Below are 17,262 nucleotides of genomic sequence, written 5' to 3' on the forward strand. Positions count from 1 at the left end.
GGCAGCATAAGGAGAGGTACTAATGCAAATGGTGTTTGTAATGCTATAATAAGTACAAAGGAGAGGGAAAGAATAATATTAATCAAGTGATTGATGGAGGAGAAAGTATTTTAGTAAGCTTAATAGTGCTATTATAACAAGTATTGAATGTAACAATAATGGTAAATTATAAACTTTTATGATTAAAGTTTCAGTTGTTATAAAAGAAAATTAAGATCTTATATGTCACACTATAGGGTGATAGAAATTTCTTGTAAATAAGAATAGTTAAGACATAATCTTTTTCATATGACACATTAAATTAATTAAAGAAGTCTAATTCAATTGATTGATTATGATATGTGTGTTATTAACAAAAATTTTGTCGTTTTAATTCTTACGGATAAAAAAATAACACATTTAGACATATATTTCTTCTAATTTCAAAGATAAATAAACAAAAGGAGAGAATGACCATCGTATGTTTGGGACGAAAAATAGATGGACAAACAATAAGTATATTTGGGCTGTTATTTTCTGCACCTTCAAGTTAGTTCCTACATATTTTATTTTATTTTTTTGCTTCAATTACATTTTGAAGAGGTACATAAAACAACAAACAACAGCCATATGTATGCAATGCCATGAAGCAGGTCCAAGACGAAAAGACATGAGATTTCAAGGGACAAGTTTCACAAGGAGTGTAACATCCAAAAATAATTTAATAATTATTTAAATAAGGATATCTAAATATATTCTTAAATAAGGAAAAAGATAGATTAAATTATTTTAAAATATTATATTATTATTTTTATTTTGAAATATAATAATATATTGAATTGGTTAAAGATAATTATAATTAAAGATAATAGAAATAATAAATAAAAAAATATCACTTAAACAAATTTTAAATTACGTATAATTCTTATATAAGAGTAGACAATTATTTCTCTTAAATCACGCACATAAAGGGTCTCTCTTGATATTAGTAGGTTGTTCAAGAACGGAGAAAAAGATAGAAGGCGAGAAAATTCTTTCGATATAATTGGTAGAAGAGAAAAAGAATAACAAAGAATACGAATTTATTGCTCCAAGAAATAAATAAAACAATTTTTTCTAAAACTTCATGTATGAATTCTTGAGAATGTGTTTTCTTGATATATATTATGTGCATGAAATTAGAGAGTCCGCTGATAGGGTTTTTTATAATGGTATTCTTGTAACCTTGTGAGTTGATCATCACCTCCTCAGAATGGATGATGATGTACATTTTATTATAATATTACATAATAGATACCTTCATTTGGGATGATGATGAGATTATTATAGATACATTCAGCTGGATGGGGAAGAGATTTAGGATACTTTCATCTATGATGGTAAAGACAGTGAGATGTCATTATATGAAATATGAACTCATACACCCTTTGAAGTATCTTAGATCTACACTAGTTCCAAAAATCAAAGAATTGAATCTTATGATTTTGGGAATCACTAAGTTGTGACTGTTATATTTATTTGGATGTGTTGAAGTGTTTCTGTTTATTTAAATATTGTATTTATTCTAAATTTCGTGAATTATGATTGTTTAATACAATTTTTATTGGTGTGTAAATATATAGATATAATCTTATATTAGATTCATTGCAGATATTATGCTTGGTTTTCTGAATTATTGTACCGACTAGGAACAATACTTTTTATGAACTTCTGTTGGTTGTTTTATTCAATAGATTATCATCTCATTACAAGTATTGTGAGCACGAGAAAAAAGTTACAGAAAACGTCGAATGCGATCACTCTCATTATATTTTTAGTGTTCATTTAATTCAAATGTCTATATTTTGAGGATAATATTTTTACTTATGTGAAGATTTATTTATTTAATTTTAATTATTATACAAGAAATATTTTTAAATTATTATAAATTTTGATATTTTATATTATTTTAATATGGTTTTTTTGTTTAACGGAGGATGTTACAATATATAAGACCACAAATTCTCCTTCCTCACCCACCCTACCCTAAGTTGAAACTTGAAAGCATTGAGGGAAAAAATCAAAATTAGGACCGTGGCTTTCTTTAACCCTAATTAGAAGGAAAATAATTACAATTGTTAAATAAAATCAAAACCGAATGGTTAACTCGCATGTTGATAAATGACAGTAGTAATAGATTCAAGACATTTTTTTCTTACGTGTAAAAAGGCGAAGGGTTTCTTTTCTTCCTTTTCCCTCCAAACAATGATGAACATGCTAGAATATTTAAAATATATATTTTTTTAAAGAATAATATTTAAAATTACACTCATGAGTTATTATATATAATATGGAGTGTGCTGCGTAGTTCGTGTTTTTTGTTTCCGGAATTTACTTTTAACGTATACATTAAAAGTAATCAATGCTCTATAAACTACAACAACTTAACTTTTATAATACTATGCATAATAAAAAATTCTCAAATTTATTTATTTAATTAATTTAATGTCCTTAAAATATATTTAATGATTGCTCAGCTTAACTTATAGCATTATATAGTGATATAACGTGTGAACTCTCCATTAGAACTTTCCAGTTCTCCTATAACATAACCGTTGATATATAAGAGTCAAATTTCCTTTTATATTTTTTAAAATAGGGAGAGCCCCCACATGAATCTTTATGAAATTATGCATGGCTAGGAAAAGATGGCAGCATGTCTGCGTGGAAAAAGATAGGGGAAAAAAAATAAAGAAAACCCACAATCCACACAATTATATATCAATAAAATCTGTCTGGCTACCATATTTCCCTAAATCTAAGGGATTTGTACAGTTAGTTTTTAAATCAACGGTTACATATAAGTTTTTAGTTTTTCTATTAAATAATATATAATATATAAGAAAAAAATAACGTACTTAAATATAAATAAATTTATTTTATTTTTATTTTTAATGATTTTTATTTATTATATCAAATTTTAATAATTTTTTAAAAATAATTATACTTTTTTATTTAGATTAATAAAATTAAATAATATTAATTAATTTTCTTAATCAATGTAAAATTAATTATTTGTAGGAGTAAAGAGAAATTACTAGTAATACTACTAAAATAGATTAAATGAAAACAAAAAGAAGAGATAAAGAAAAGAGATAAAAAAATCAAAAGAAAAGAAAGTCCAGACAAACATTGAACTCATCACTCAGCCAGTGTCACCGAATGCCAACAACCGCCTCATATCTCTAGCTTTTATTTTTAATTAAATTTTATTTTGCTGACAATTCATTTCCACTTTTGGCCTATATATATTCTCATAAACCCCGTCTTTCAGGTACACCTTTAAACCGAGCGTTCCTTCATAAACTACGTTAACCATCCCTATTCTTCATTACTCTCATGTTCTTCGTGACTCACACATCAGTTTGAATCCCGCATTCTATAATCTTCTTTCATTGAAACCGCTAAACTAAAAGTATTTTTTTCTCTTCTTTTAAAACCTTCCACACACATCGTTAAATATTCCATATTTGTATTCTGTCCTTTCATAATTATAACTGATAGTTTTCTTCACGTTTCAAAGCAAGGCTAATTTCTTGTCTTTGTCGTCTATATAGTTTTGAATCATTTTCTTTTTGTTCTTGTTTCTTCTTGTTGCCCATTTTTCCATGGCTCCTCCAAACAATCCAGTGAATTCCACCTTGGGATTTAAGTCACTGGAAAAGGTTTTTGATTTATGTGACGGGAAATTCACCGTGAGAGGTGTGCCATTACTCTCTCAGGTACCCAATAACGTCACTTTCAGTTCCTTCTCCTCAATCTGTGAACCCCGTGACGCCCCACCTTCCATCCTTCAACGTGTCATTGCCGTGTCACACAAAGGTGGCTTCTTCGGATTCTCCCAGGTTTCTCCCTCCGACAGATTAACAAACTCCTTAGGTAGTTTCAGTGGCAGAAACTTCCTTAGCATCTTCAGGTTCAAAACATGGTGGTCTACCCAGTGGGTAGGAAATTCCGGTTCAGACCTTCAAATGGAAACCCAGTGGGTCCTCATAGAAATCCCCGAAATAAAATCCTATGTTGTAATCATTCCCATCATTGAAAAATCTTTCAGGTCCGCACTTCACCCTGGCTCTGATGGCCATGTCATGATTTGTGCTGAGAGTGGTTCAACTCAAGTGAAAGCATCGAGTTTCGGTGCAATTGCTTATGTCCACGTTTCTGAGAACCCTTACAACGTGATGAAAGAAGCCTATAGTGTTCTCAGGGTTCACCTCGATTCGTTCAGGTTGTTGGAGGAGAAAACGGTGCCAAAAATTGCTGACAAGTTCGGTTGGTGCACTTGGGATGCGTTCTACTTAACCGTGAACCCTGTTGGGGTTTGGCATGGGCTTAAGGATTTTGCCGAGGGTGGGGTGGCTCCGAGGTTTGTTATCATTGATGATGGCTGGCAAAGTGTGAATTTTGATGGTGATGACCCCAACGTGGATGCTAAGAATCTTGTTCTTGGCGGGGAACAAATGACTGCGAGGCTTCATAGATTTGAAGAATGTGACAAGTTTGGAAGTTACCAAAAGGGGCTCCTTTTGGGTCCTAATGCTCCTTCTTTTAACCCAAAGACGGTTAAGGAGTTGATTGCGAAGGGGATAGAAGTTGAGCGTTTGGGGAAGCTGCGTGATGAGGCTGTTTCGTCTGGGGTTTCTGATTTGAGTTTGACCGAGATTGAGTCGAGGATTGTGAAGGTGAAAAAGGAAATTGATGATCTCTTTGGTGGGGAGGGAAAGGAGAACAAAGAATTATGTGGAGGGTGTTGTTGCAAAGCAAATGAGTGTGGTGGGATTAAGGCTTTCATAAGGGACTTGAGGACTGAATTCAAAGGTTTGGATGATGTCTATGTGTGGCATGCCCTTTGTGGCTCGTGGGGTGGTGTGAGGCCAGGAGCCACACACTTGAATTCCAAAATAACACCTTGCAAACTCTCCCCTGGCCTTGATGGGACCATGCAAGATCTTGCTGTGGTTAAAATAGTGGAAGGTTCCATAGGACTTGTTCATCCTGATCAAGCTAATGACTTGTACGATTCCATGCACTCTTATCTTGCCCAATCTGGTGTTACCGGAGTCAAAATTGACGTCTTTCATGTGAGTTTTATTTTATTTTTCCTTTTTTGGAGTTTAATTTCTAGTATTAAAATAAAGTAAGCTTTTTTAATAAACTTGCTATGTATGGCAAAAATATTGGATATGATGATAGTGTGAAATTTACCCTTTTTGGTGTCTATTGTAATCAAGCACTACTCGTTTAACTTTGATTGTACATGCAGAGTCTTGAATATGTGTGCGAGGAATATGGAGGCAGAGTCGAGCTTGCAAAGGCTTATTACGATGGGTTGACAAACTCTATTGTCAAGAATTTTAATGGAAGTGGAATCATCGCTAGCATGCAGCAGTGCAACGACTTTTTCTTCCTTGGAACCAAGCAAATTCCCATGGGAAGAGTTGGTAAGCGTATTATTCTATTCACATAGATGCATTTTTATTGTTTTATTCACACAGATGCAAGGACTAAGAAATTAACAAAATTTGGCTACAGGGGATGACTTTTGGTTCCAAGACCCCAATGGGGACCCAATGGGAGTGTTCTGGTTACAAGGGGTGCACATGATTCACTGTGCCTACAACAGTTTGTGGATGGGGCAGATGATTCAGCCCGATTGGGACATGTTCCAATCGGATCATGTGTGTGCCAAATTTCATGCGGGTTCGAGGGCTATTTGTGGCGGTCCTGTCTATGTAAGTGACAGTGTGGGCTCTCATGACTTTGATCTCATTAAGATGCTTGTGTTCCCTGATGGTACCGTGCCCAAATGCATACATTTTGCACTTCCAACAAGAGATTGCCTTTTCAAGAACCCTCTCTTTGACCAAAAAACCGTTCTCAAAATTTGGAACTTCAACAAGGTACTTATGTCACTCACATACATTTTTTACACAAAATTGCCATTTAGGTTAACAACAAATTTGTTCATGTAACAGTATGGAGGAGTTATTGGTGCTTTCAACTGTCAAGGGGCTGGTTGGGACCCTAAGATGAAGAAGATCAAGGGTTTCTCTGAATGCTACAGGCCAATTTCTTGTACTGTGCATGTAACTGAGGTTGAATGGGACCAAAAGAAAGAAGCAGTTCACATGGGTAAGGCAGAGGAGTATGTCGTGTATCTCAATCAGGCTGAGGAACTGCATTTCATGACCCCAAAGTCTGAACCACTCCAATTTACTATTCAACCTTCCACTTTTGAGATCTACAACTTTGTCCCAGTTGAAAAGCTAGGTGGCAGCATCAAATTTGCACCAATTGGGCTCACAAACATGTTCAACAGTGGAGGGACAATTCAAGAATTGGAGTGTGTTGAGAAGGGTGCAAAGGTTAAGGTTAAGGGTGATGGGAGATTCCTTGCTTACTCAAGTGAATCTCCAAAGAAGTTCCAACTGAATGGTTCTGATGTTGCTTTTGAGTGGCTCCCTGATGGAAAACTCACTCTCAACCTTGCTTGGATTGAAGAGAATGGCGGGGTTTCTGATTTGGCAATTTTCTTCTAGGTTTTGTCCTGTGGTTCTACCGTTGATAGGCTTGAATGTTGTTTATAGCAAAAACTGGTTGCACTTAAAAAATTGGAAACTAGCTCGTTTTCTTTTAGTAAAGTGAATCTGATTGTTTTAATGTAATAACGTTTGTATTGTCTATATCATATTATAAACATGAAGTGAAATCTCTTCGCTCTCTACATTAATATTATGCACATCTCTTGCGTACATACCAAGAAAATAAACAATTTATGGCGTAGCTTATGACTCTGTAGTGTATGTTCTTTTTAATCTGTATGCTGTCTCCCTGTAATTAGAAAAAATAAATTTTTTTAACTATAAAACCTGTTCATACCATTTATGTATACATTTGAACAAACTTAGTGGCTACTTTAACTTTTTCAAGACACTTAATAACGCGAGAAAGATTGCTATTCTTTGAATTTTTTCTAAATCGCTTTATCCCCACTCAATAGTGATGTAAAGGATTCTAAGGTTGATTATTTGATAGAAAACTCTAATAGTTTTGTGTGAATGTTCCTTTCCTCTTGATCGAGTGAAAAATTTAATTACACCCACAGAAAATCAGACCTAAAAACTGTATAACTTTGATTCGGTCAGTCTGCAGGATCTTTTCTATGCCCTGTTCTCCATCGTTGGAGTTCTGTTTCAATTTACTGCTGTATTTAACTGTGTAATTGTATGTGATCAAATGTAGATGTTGAATGGAGAAAATCCACAAAATGTATTTTAAAAACATATTTTGAGTTCATTGATTTTTTTTTAAAAAAAGGAGTTCATTGATTTTTAAAATATTATAAAGTTGTATATTTAGGATTGAATTTAATTAATTATTAAACATTATCATTGAAAATGTAATTATCATTAACAGTATCTGAATTTGTTTTTTTACACTAACATAGTGATTTCATATGGCATTGTTTTCATTTATAACCTTATTTAACAGTGATTGATCCAAGTGTTTCCCAACCTCTGGTCTTCTAAGCATTACTTAACTTAGTGTGGCAGTTACAACCACAACAATATAGTAGTATTATATTTCTAGGACCATAATTAAGATATATACAAGACAGTACAAGCAGGATATATCGGAATTGCATTCTATTGTTGCCAATTGTCGAGCTGAGTACTAGTACGTGTTGCACCGAGCTATCGGATACAAGTGTCACGCAAGTTAGAAATGGAAAATTGAGGAAATTTCCTCAAAGTATCTATAGTTTCTTGTAGTTCACGACATGAGAAATTGTTGGGTTGATATTTCAAGCGAGCAACACCTGTGAGCTATGTAGTAACGTGTACAATAGCTCTATGGATCAACCGTTCTATTATATTTTGTCGGTGCTTGAGTTCTCCCTCAAATCTTGCCAAGAGGAAGCAACCAGAAGCTCTTATCATCCCCCAAACCACGAAAAGTTGCTAGTTATTGTAATTATAAAAAGATGAGTTTCCGTGGTCGGTTTTATCTGATTTCCAGTCCCCAAGTCCCACCACCAACTTCATGACGATATTAATGCAAAAGTGGGACCTGTTAGACCACCAATGCTAATCCAGTTTTAACTAACCAGCTGATTTGATTAAAAAGCTAACTTTATTTTTTGATGCATATAATATTTTCTTTTTCGTATTATTCATTTTACCATTAATCTTGTATTATACCTTGAAATATAAATTAACATACACTCAATTATATGTTATACTTTTATTATGTTGAGTAGTGTAATAATTAAAATATCTTGAAGTAAAATGTTAAAATAATATAATAAATAGTATACTAGTTTAAATAAACAGTGTAAGAAGATAAAAATAATAATAAAATTCTACCTTATGTAAATTGAAAGAAACAAAAGTAATAAGAAAATTTTAAAAATATTATAAGAATAAAAAAAAATATATAAAAACCAAAAAGTTATAAACTAGGTTTTTAAAAAAAATATTTAAAATAAAATCTTAAAAAAATTAGAAACTATTTAAAAAAACATATTTATCAAATATTATTATTATTATTATTATTATACCAAATAGGTCCAATTCCATTTAGGCCTACTTTTACTCAGATCATTCTGTCTCCCATGGCCCGTCAAACTAAGACAAATTTAGACCTATATTTTAAGAGCCCAGCCCAGTGTGCCATCAAACCAGTGCATTACGTCAGATCAATTTTGACACTTAATATTTATGGTTGTAGTACTCATATTTGAATCCATGTATGATATTTTATTTAATTAAGTGGCCAACCCTTCTAACCTGGGGAGGGAAAAATGGGTTGGAGGGTAGCCCATGAAGGTTTACTTTTGAGCCTATCGAATTCAGGTTGGGTCTACTCTACGGCCAGATCTTTGGTTGGACCTGGACTTTCAGATAGCAAAGAAGTTGGGGATTTGTGCTGGACTCGTGTTAAACGCTACCTTGAAACTAGAAACAAAAGCATTTGCAGGAACTTATTCTCTATAGAATATTCATAAAAAGATATTGAAAAATGAAAAATCAGTGACTAATTTTTTAAAAAGTTTAAATACAATTTTGGTCACCTATATTTTAAAATTCATAATTTTAGTCTTCTATATTTAATTTTCATATTTTTTAAAATTCACAATTTTGATCCCTTATTTTAAAATAAAGATATTTTAGTTTTTTAATTTCATAAAATTTGTAATTTTGGTCTTCTATCAAACTAAAATGTTGATTGATAAGAAATTAATGTTAATTATGAATATACATTAAACAAATAATCTTATGTCACATTATTAAATTTGGATCACATTATTTCATCAAGTTAATCTCTTACTGATCAACTCTTTAAATTTGATAAAAGGATCAAAGCTATAAATTTTATAAAACAAGAGGATTAAATTCTCTGTTTTAAAATAAGAAGACTAAAATTGTGAGTTTTGAAAAATAAGGAGACCAAATGTTTTTATTTTTAAATTAAAAAACTAAAATTGTAGATTTTTAAAAATAAGGAGACTAAATTTAGATTTAGACTTTTTTTTAAAGTTGTACGAGAAAGAATGAGAAAAATTTTGTCTACATTTTAAATCCGAGAGTTTCGTGTAATTTTCTATTCTATACATCAACCCAATGTCCCTAATGAAAGACCTAAACTACGTCTACAGTTCTTGATTTCAGTCTTTGGTATTGGCATGTGGTAATGAATTTTAAAATCTTATGGCAGTGTAGTAGGTATTGAAATAAGAGTAATATTAAAATGAAAGAGACTAAAATTTGTAAGTTTTTTAAAAAGTTGGAAGTAAAATGTGTCAAATGAGGGTAAAATTTATCAAAAATTAAAAAGTTAGAGGTAAAAATTTATAACTAAACCTAATAAAAATGATATTTTATTATTATATTTTCTTTTCGCTTCACTCAATTCATTATGAGGTTAATTATGGACTTTCACTTACATAAAGTCCAATCCTTTGTGGTAAAAAAAAAAAAGGTCCAATTCATTGGGATAACTCAATAGTCAATAGATAGACTTGAGGAATAACAATGCCTTAGCACAAGCAATCCGGGCATCCGGCTAGCTAATTTACTTGTCTCTCTCTCTCTTTTTTTTTTTTTTGACAATTCACTCTTCTCTTCTTAAGAGGTACTTTTTACATACTTTCTATGCAATTAATAAAAAATATTTCTTTCAATTATCTCAAATTATCTTCTTTTTAAAAAAATTATATACTTAATTTTTTAACTACTTCTTTTAATTTAAAAATGATCTTATAGAACAAAATACACTTAATTTCCTTAAATTACATATAATAATATTTTTTTATTCCTACACTAACCTATGTTATGTTTGAAAACATATTTCCTTGTATGTTACACTAAATTTAACACTCACTTAATGTTTTAAAACATTACACTCTCATTCCCTTTAATTAAGAAAAGTTACTATAATGGTTTAAAAAATAAAGTATTTATATAATTTTATGAAACTTCAAGAGTGATTAGTGTAACTTATTCAATCTTATATATTATAATTTAAATACTTATTATAATTTTAAAATACAATATTAATGTTTAAAATATTTATTTATTATTAATTATGACTATATAAAAATAAATATTTATCATATACAACATACAAACCAAAAATTTACATGTTCAATTCAATGGGCGAAAATTGAATTAGTGAATTACCCATATGGGCCATATGCAGAACCACGGTACTAGAAGTGCACGTGCATGCTTGCTAAAGCCTCAAAAAGATGGAAGCAAAGGCAACTAATGTCAGAAGATATTAATTTTGATGAATTTCTCCGGGTTCAAAGTTTTTGATGACACCCAATACAGTGCAAGAAAATGCTAATTTCATTTAATAAAATTCACATAAATTTCATTTATTAATACACAAGTTATATATATATGGACGTTAAACTAAAGGTTGCTATCATTTTTTAAAAGTAATTTTATATCCTTCTACAAACTCTCCTACTATTTTATAAAATAAAATAAAAATATTAATAAAGTTTGTTACAGGGGGATTTTAAATGATTCTTTTTCCTATTATCCCCTGAATGACAGCATCTAAACTAGCCTACGGTCAAAGTTTGAGAAAGTTGTAAAACATTTTCGTTTTATTTCTTTTTTCTGTGCTGTTTTGGTTGCTTGTTACGCCTTCTAGATTGTAAAAAGGAAGCAAACGTGATACACTAGTAAGGCTAGAAGAAAAAGGTGATTGTGTGGAATTCAACGACTGATAAAAAAGAAAGAAGAAGAAGCAATGGGACCGGAGAAAATATTTGGATTGTGATTAAAATTAAATTATATCTATAGGTAATATTTGGATTCTCAAAGCATCAGGATTCTGTTAAGAATTGGTATATAGGTCCAGAGCTCAAAGAAAAAGTGCTTTTTTCCAAAACTGATAAAAATTAATTTTAATTTTTTTTAATAATCATTATCATTCTCCTTACCTAAAAAGGAGAAGTGTTCTGTTTCATAAATAAGTAAATGATAAATCTCGGGGTGACAATGTCACGTGACCACCATGTCTCTCTCCCATGTTAGTATTGTCTAATCTGTCACTAAAAGCCATGGATATGGAACATTTCCAACGCCACATCGCATTTCAAGTGGGTCTTATGTACCACACAAGATTATGATCCATTTAATGCACAGTTACAGCTAAAACCAATCAATTGAATCAAGTAACGATTTATACATCATATTTTGTGTGTGTGTAGTTTTGGTTTGGCATGTTACTCTGACAAGTTAGTTAGTTAATAATTACTTTCATTAAATTCATAGGTAAAAATAATTAATTTTATATTATTTAATAAATTTAATTTATATTATTTAATTTTTTTAATTTCAAGTAAAAGATAAAATTATTTATAAAATATTTTTTATTGGAATTTATTATCATAAATAAAAAATTATTAAAAATAGAATTATAATTAGACAAAGAATAATAACATTACTAGAATAAAATTAATTAAATTTACTTATATTTAAATTCAATATGCAAACTGACTTTTTTATTTTATGAATCCAAAAGGGAGTAAAAGATAAGTTAAAAATTTAAAATTTATTAAATATTAAAAGCTAGGAGTAAAATTTAAAATTTGATAAAGTTGTATAGTTGATTAGAAGTATGTAATAAATTATTTAATTAATTAATTGTTAGATATAAAATGATCGATATATAAGACATGATAAAAAATATATTTTGATATCATTGTTAAAAATTTATTAACTGGGGCATATATATATATATATATATATATATATATATATATATATATATATATATATATATATATATATATATGGTAAAATTATGTATTATTATTATTTGGTAAAATATGCTTTATAAAGAAAAAACGAAATAACTAAGTACACACATATAATCTATTAAAATTGAGAATATTAATTAGGAAATGATAAAAAGGTTGTCATTCTTTTATAACTGGGGCACATTTGGGGTAAAAAAATCGTGTAATTCCTAACTTATAGGTTTTATGTTACTTTTATTACTCTATGAAAGTATTTGAATCGGTAGCCTTTTTTCTTAAAAAAAAAAACCTTCAATCAAATACTTTAGAGTGTGTTTGAATGAAAAAATTTAAAATTTTAAGAAATTTTAAATTTTAAGAATTTCAAATACTTCAATCGAAATTTTTTTATTTTCAAAATTTTGTGTTTGGATAAAAAAAATTAAAATTATAAGAATAAAAAAAATGAATAAAAAAAGAGAAAATATGGTTGGTGTGCTAGTTATACGTGTTCCTCCTCTATGTTCACACTCGATCGATATTTTAGGAGCTCGGACGGTGTTTTTTGAAGAAGAATGTAAGAAGAGAATTTCAATTTCTCACTTTTTAGAAGGAAATTGAAATTCCAGAATTTTAATTGTTTAAAATTCTGTTTTAAAATTCTAAAATTTTAAATTCTTTATAAAAAACATCTAAACAATGAATTCTAAATTACAGAAATTCAAATTTTTTGATAAATTATTTTCCTCAGTTAAAATTTTCTATCCAAACGCACTCTTAGTAGCTTCATTTTTTGGTCAATTAGTATGTGGCTATCTTGTTTTTCTTTCTTAAAAATGACTTAAAATCAAGGCCTAAAATAAAAACGTTAAAATAAAATTATTTGATTATTTATTTAAAAAGTTCCTTTTAAACTACAAATACCATTTCATTGTTATCCATTAGTTCAGGATGTGTGTGTGTGTGAGAGAGAGAGAGATTAGAGTATATATAGTTTTGAAGCATTCTTCGAGTTCAATATTAGTTCGAGACTTCCGCCTAAACCCATTCATTATTTTCCAATTGAAAAGCTCCACCAATATGCTGTTATTTCCCAATTCCAGAGGATCGTGTGGTCCAAAACCAAGGATACCATTGTTGTCATTATAATCACATACCGAATATGACAACCCTCAGTTGACAACTATTCCCTTTTTATTGGTTTTCCCCCTTCCATGTTATATTTCAGAGCTAAATCAGCTGAAAGCGTAAAATTATTCCATTAAAATATATCCCAAGAGACCAATCAAATTTAATTATGAATGTCGACGTAACATTTTTTTACATAAAAATTAGTACCTATATGCATAGTTGGAGATTAATTTTTCTAAGTTATAAAAATTATCAAAGTGAGTAATATTATTTCTCTAAATAGAGTCTTTTACAGTATATACAAATGACTAGGAGTCAAATATCTAACAACACATTTAAAGAACTTAATTATTTTGGTTGGTGTAAACGTCACACTATTAATTATCTAATAAAATTTGTCATATAATTGAAATGTATTTTCATATTTAAATTGATATCTACTATATAAAATTGATGGATCAGAATTTATTGAGATTTCTTTTCTATCAAATTATGTGTGTTTGAATACCTCCAAAATACATAAAGAATGCAAACAAATCACATAAAATATTTGAATTTTCTGAAGCATCTATGAATAGCTTAAAAGATAGAGTGATTTTAAAATCGAATTTGATTCACTGCATGTTATTCCAAAAACATATCATGAGTAAGTCTTTTTTTATGATAAATGTTAATTATTAATATTTATTAGCATATAAATTAAATTTGTAATTTTATTTTCTTAATCTTATATCTCTTAGAAAGTTCATATATGAGGGTAGATAGGACTATCCTATAGGCTATAGCTACAATTCCAATTAATATGTTTATAGTAAGATTTTTCCAAGCCACGCGGAAAGAATACAGAAGAAAGGGATGGTGGTAGGGCGTGATGATTCGATTTCAAATATTTAACGAAGAAATGAAAAAGAGATTATTGCGGCATGGAGTATAATAATATATGATGTTCGGATCTTTGTTTCATTCTATTTGACTCCCACCAAGGAGTCACCAATTACAAACAGATATATATAATATTGTATTCATGGATTGAGGTATGTGTAGGTAGAAATTTGAACACAAACACAGGGCAAACTAAAAATGGTTTTTATATATATATTCTTGCTGTCATCTCCATGTGCAGCTAGCATCCTCATTTCAACTTTATTATTAGGTTTTGAATATTAATTCATTCAAAGGCCAACTGGGTGAGCTAATGATTATTCACAAGAAAAACAGAAAAGGCAAAAGATTCCATGCAAAACGGGAAGTTTCTCACACAACCACGAGTTTGATTTATTACACGTTAAATGCAGTAGTATATGCTCCCTTAATTTGCGTCAATCTTATAGAATGTATCCCCGCAGATTGAAAGAGAATATAGTAGTAAAGATTTGCTGCATTGGTTATTTTATTGTTAGTAATATATTTTTTTAAATACATTTCTTATTTTATTTTATTTAATTCAATTATTAAAGGATAAGTTCGTCATGCTTTAAGAGGTTAGTGGATACCCACTGGGAATGTCAACTAGTGATAGGAGGGATTTATTTCATGATCGAGTATATCATACTTGAAACAAACAACAATAAAATAGAAATACAATTAAGTACAAGAAAGGAAATATATTTTAAACCCACCAGTTTATAGTGTTTTACAATACTTTTAAATTTCCATGCAACTATAATAAATAAATGAAGATGGATTAGGGGAATACAATAAAATGACTCTTATATTTTTTATATTTATTTCTAGTATTCTCTTTTTAATTGGGATATATACTTTATCTAAGAGATATGACGAATAATATTGAAAATAAGCAAATATTTAAAATAAATAAATAAAATTGATCGAGCACAAAGAGACATAAATAAAGTGACAGAAATATTAGATGAGTTTATTTAAATTTTAAAAAAAGTTCTTAAAAAATACTTTTTAGATTAACGTTTTTTAAGAACCAGTTAGGATTCATTTCTTAAAATAAATAAAAATTATTTTTAAACAAAAATAATTTTAAAAAATCATTTATTTTATTAAAATAAATACCTATTTTAACATATAAAAATTTAAACAAACTATTCTCATTATACATGGAGCGTAGACTTGAAACAGGTCAATTCTTCTGCCGCGGGACCCATTCAGAGTCGGATTTGTATACAGGAGACGATGTCGTTTCATAACAAGACAACAAGTTTTCCTTTTTTGATGGGAGAAAAGTAGCCTAACATGAAACTCTTCCATTTTAAAGTCGGAAGAAATTATTAATTTTAATTGTAATAAAAAATTATTTATTAATTAAAAATATTGTGTTAATCGGAAATTATAGAGTCCTTTTGACATAATTTTAAACAATTAAAACTATAACATATTTATTAAAAAAACTTGTCGTATTAAAAATGAAAAAGTATAATAAATATTTTATTTGTCATAAAAATTACACTTTTAAATACTTAACATGGACCTTAAAGATAAATATTAATTAAATAACTCAATAAGTATGCACTATAATAAAAAGTTTTATGTTGTCCATAATAAAACAACCATCTTTATTATTCTCTTAAAAAAGTTAATTATTGTAAAACAAATATTACTATTAAAATCAATACATCATAATACATGAATTAGACATTTGTCTTAGGCCCATTGATAGTAAAATAGTTAATATCATATTTGTATATTTATTTAGAGGCTTCATAAAAAAATCGTTTAGAGTCTTGAAGACAAATGGAACTTTTTTTGGCCTCCCCTAATGTTGGTGTAGAAAGGAGGGAGAATAAGTGTAATTTAAGTAATTTGTTCCAAAAAAAAATATAACTTACAAGGTGCATACTGAAACCACGTTTGGAAAGGATAGCCTAATAGTCTATTGTATAATGGAATGAATACTATAAATTTTGTATTAAATTTTAGTAAATGAGATAAAAATAATTTATTAATGTCTTCAGTTTATTAAATATATATTTTAAAAATTATTTATTTATTTATTTTAATTAAGTCATTAAATTTTTTAGTAGGTTTTAATTTGTCAATTTAAAATATTATAATTTATTTTATAAATTAAATTTTAATATTTATATAATTTTTATACCCAAATGTCAGAGAGTTTAAAACTCATCTCATAGAACTTGTAATCAAATAATTAGATTATTTTATTTAATAAATTAAAAAATATATATTAAATGATTAATTATCCATCTAATATTAAATGTGAAAGTTTTTTTTAAGAGAATGTGGAAGATTAATGTCATAAATTTTGGTTATGAAAATATTTTGCTTTTAAAAAAGAAAAAAATAATAATAACCAGGTCAACATTCGCGCATGCATGGAGGAGTTAGATACGAAGGGGTCCATCACCCCGTAAAGGCCGGACACCGTGTATCCTGGCTTGTGTTTCTATCTCCAAAGGAGCTCCCATGTGGATCATTTAAAATATCTTAATCTTTATCGATTTTTTACTTGAATAATATGTTTTGCATTTAAACCTTTTCACACTAATGAAGGATATGATAATATTATACAAGTTAGACAAATATTGACTATCTTGGAGAAATACGGAAAAAAATTAGTTGAAAATTAAAAAATTAGCTAAAAGCTAAAAATTATAATTTAATTTATTAAATTATAATTTTTTTATAAAATTAATTATTAAAAAATATAAATTAACAAAAAATAATAAAATAATAATTTATTTAAGGAGAACAAGAAAATTTGATAAATACATTGAGGATAAAAATAAAATAAAATATAAAAAATAAAAGTTAACATTTTAAACAAACTTTTTGATTAATAAAAAAATTAAAAATTAATTTAAATGTCTTGTCTAAACATAACCAATTAAAATCTTAATATTTTTAAAAATGAGTTTATAGCTCAA

General features: G+C 28.8%; 1 protein-coding gene across 1 annotated transcript; it reads left to right on the forward strand.

Annotated features, from left to right (window-relative positions):
• Positions 1–3,285: 3,285 nt before the first annotated feature.
• STS (stachyose synthase) lies at positions 3,286–6,730 on the forward strand. Its single transcript, NM_001354873.1, has 4 exons — positions 3,286–5,099; positions 5,282–5,459; positions 5,551–5,918; positions 5,994–6,730. The coding sequence occupies exons 1-4, from the start codon at positions 3,627–3,629 to the stop codon at positions 6,555–6,557; spliced, it is 2,583 nt and encodes an 860-aa protein (NP_001341802.1). The 5' UTR covers positions 3,286–3,626; the 3' UTR covers positions 6,558–6,730.
• The last annotated feature ends 10,532 nt before the right edge of the window (positions 6,731–17,262 follow it).

The sequence above is a fragment of the Glycine max genome, chromosome 19 (genome assembly GCF_000004515.6).
Source record: "Glycine max cultivar Williams 82 chromosome 19, Glycine_max_v4.0, whole genome shotgun sequence".
Lineage (NCBI taxonomy): Eukaryota > Viridiplantae > Streptophyta > Magnoliopsida > Fabales > Fabaceae > Glycine > Glycine max.

Coding starts and splice junctions, on each gene's coding strand:
- STS (NM_001354873.1), top strand. CDS start 3,627: ATGGCTCCTCCAAACAATCCAGTGAATTCCACCTTGGGATTTAAGTCA. Junction 5,100..5,281: donor TCAAAATTGACGTCTTTCAT/GTGAGTTTTATT, acceptor TTGTACATGCAG/AGTCTTGAATATGTGTGCGA. Junction 5,919..5,993: donor AAATTTGGAACTTCAACAAG/GTACTTATGTCA, acceptor TTCATGTAACAG/TATGGAGGAGTTATTGGTGC.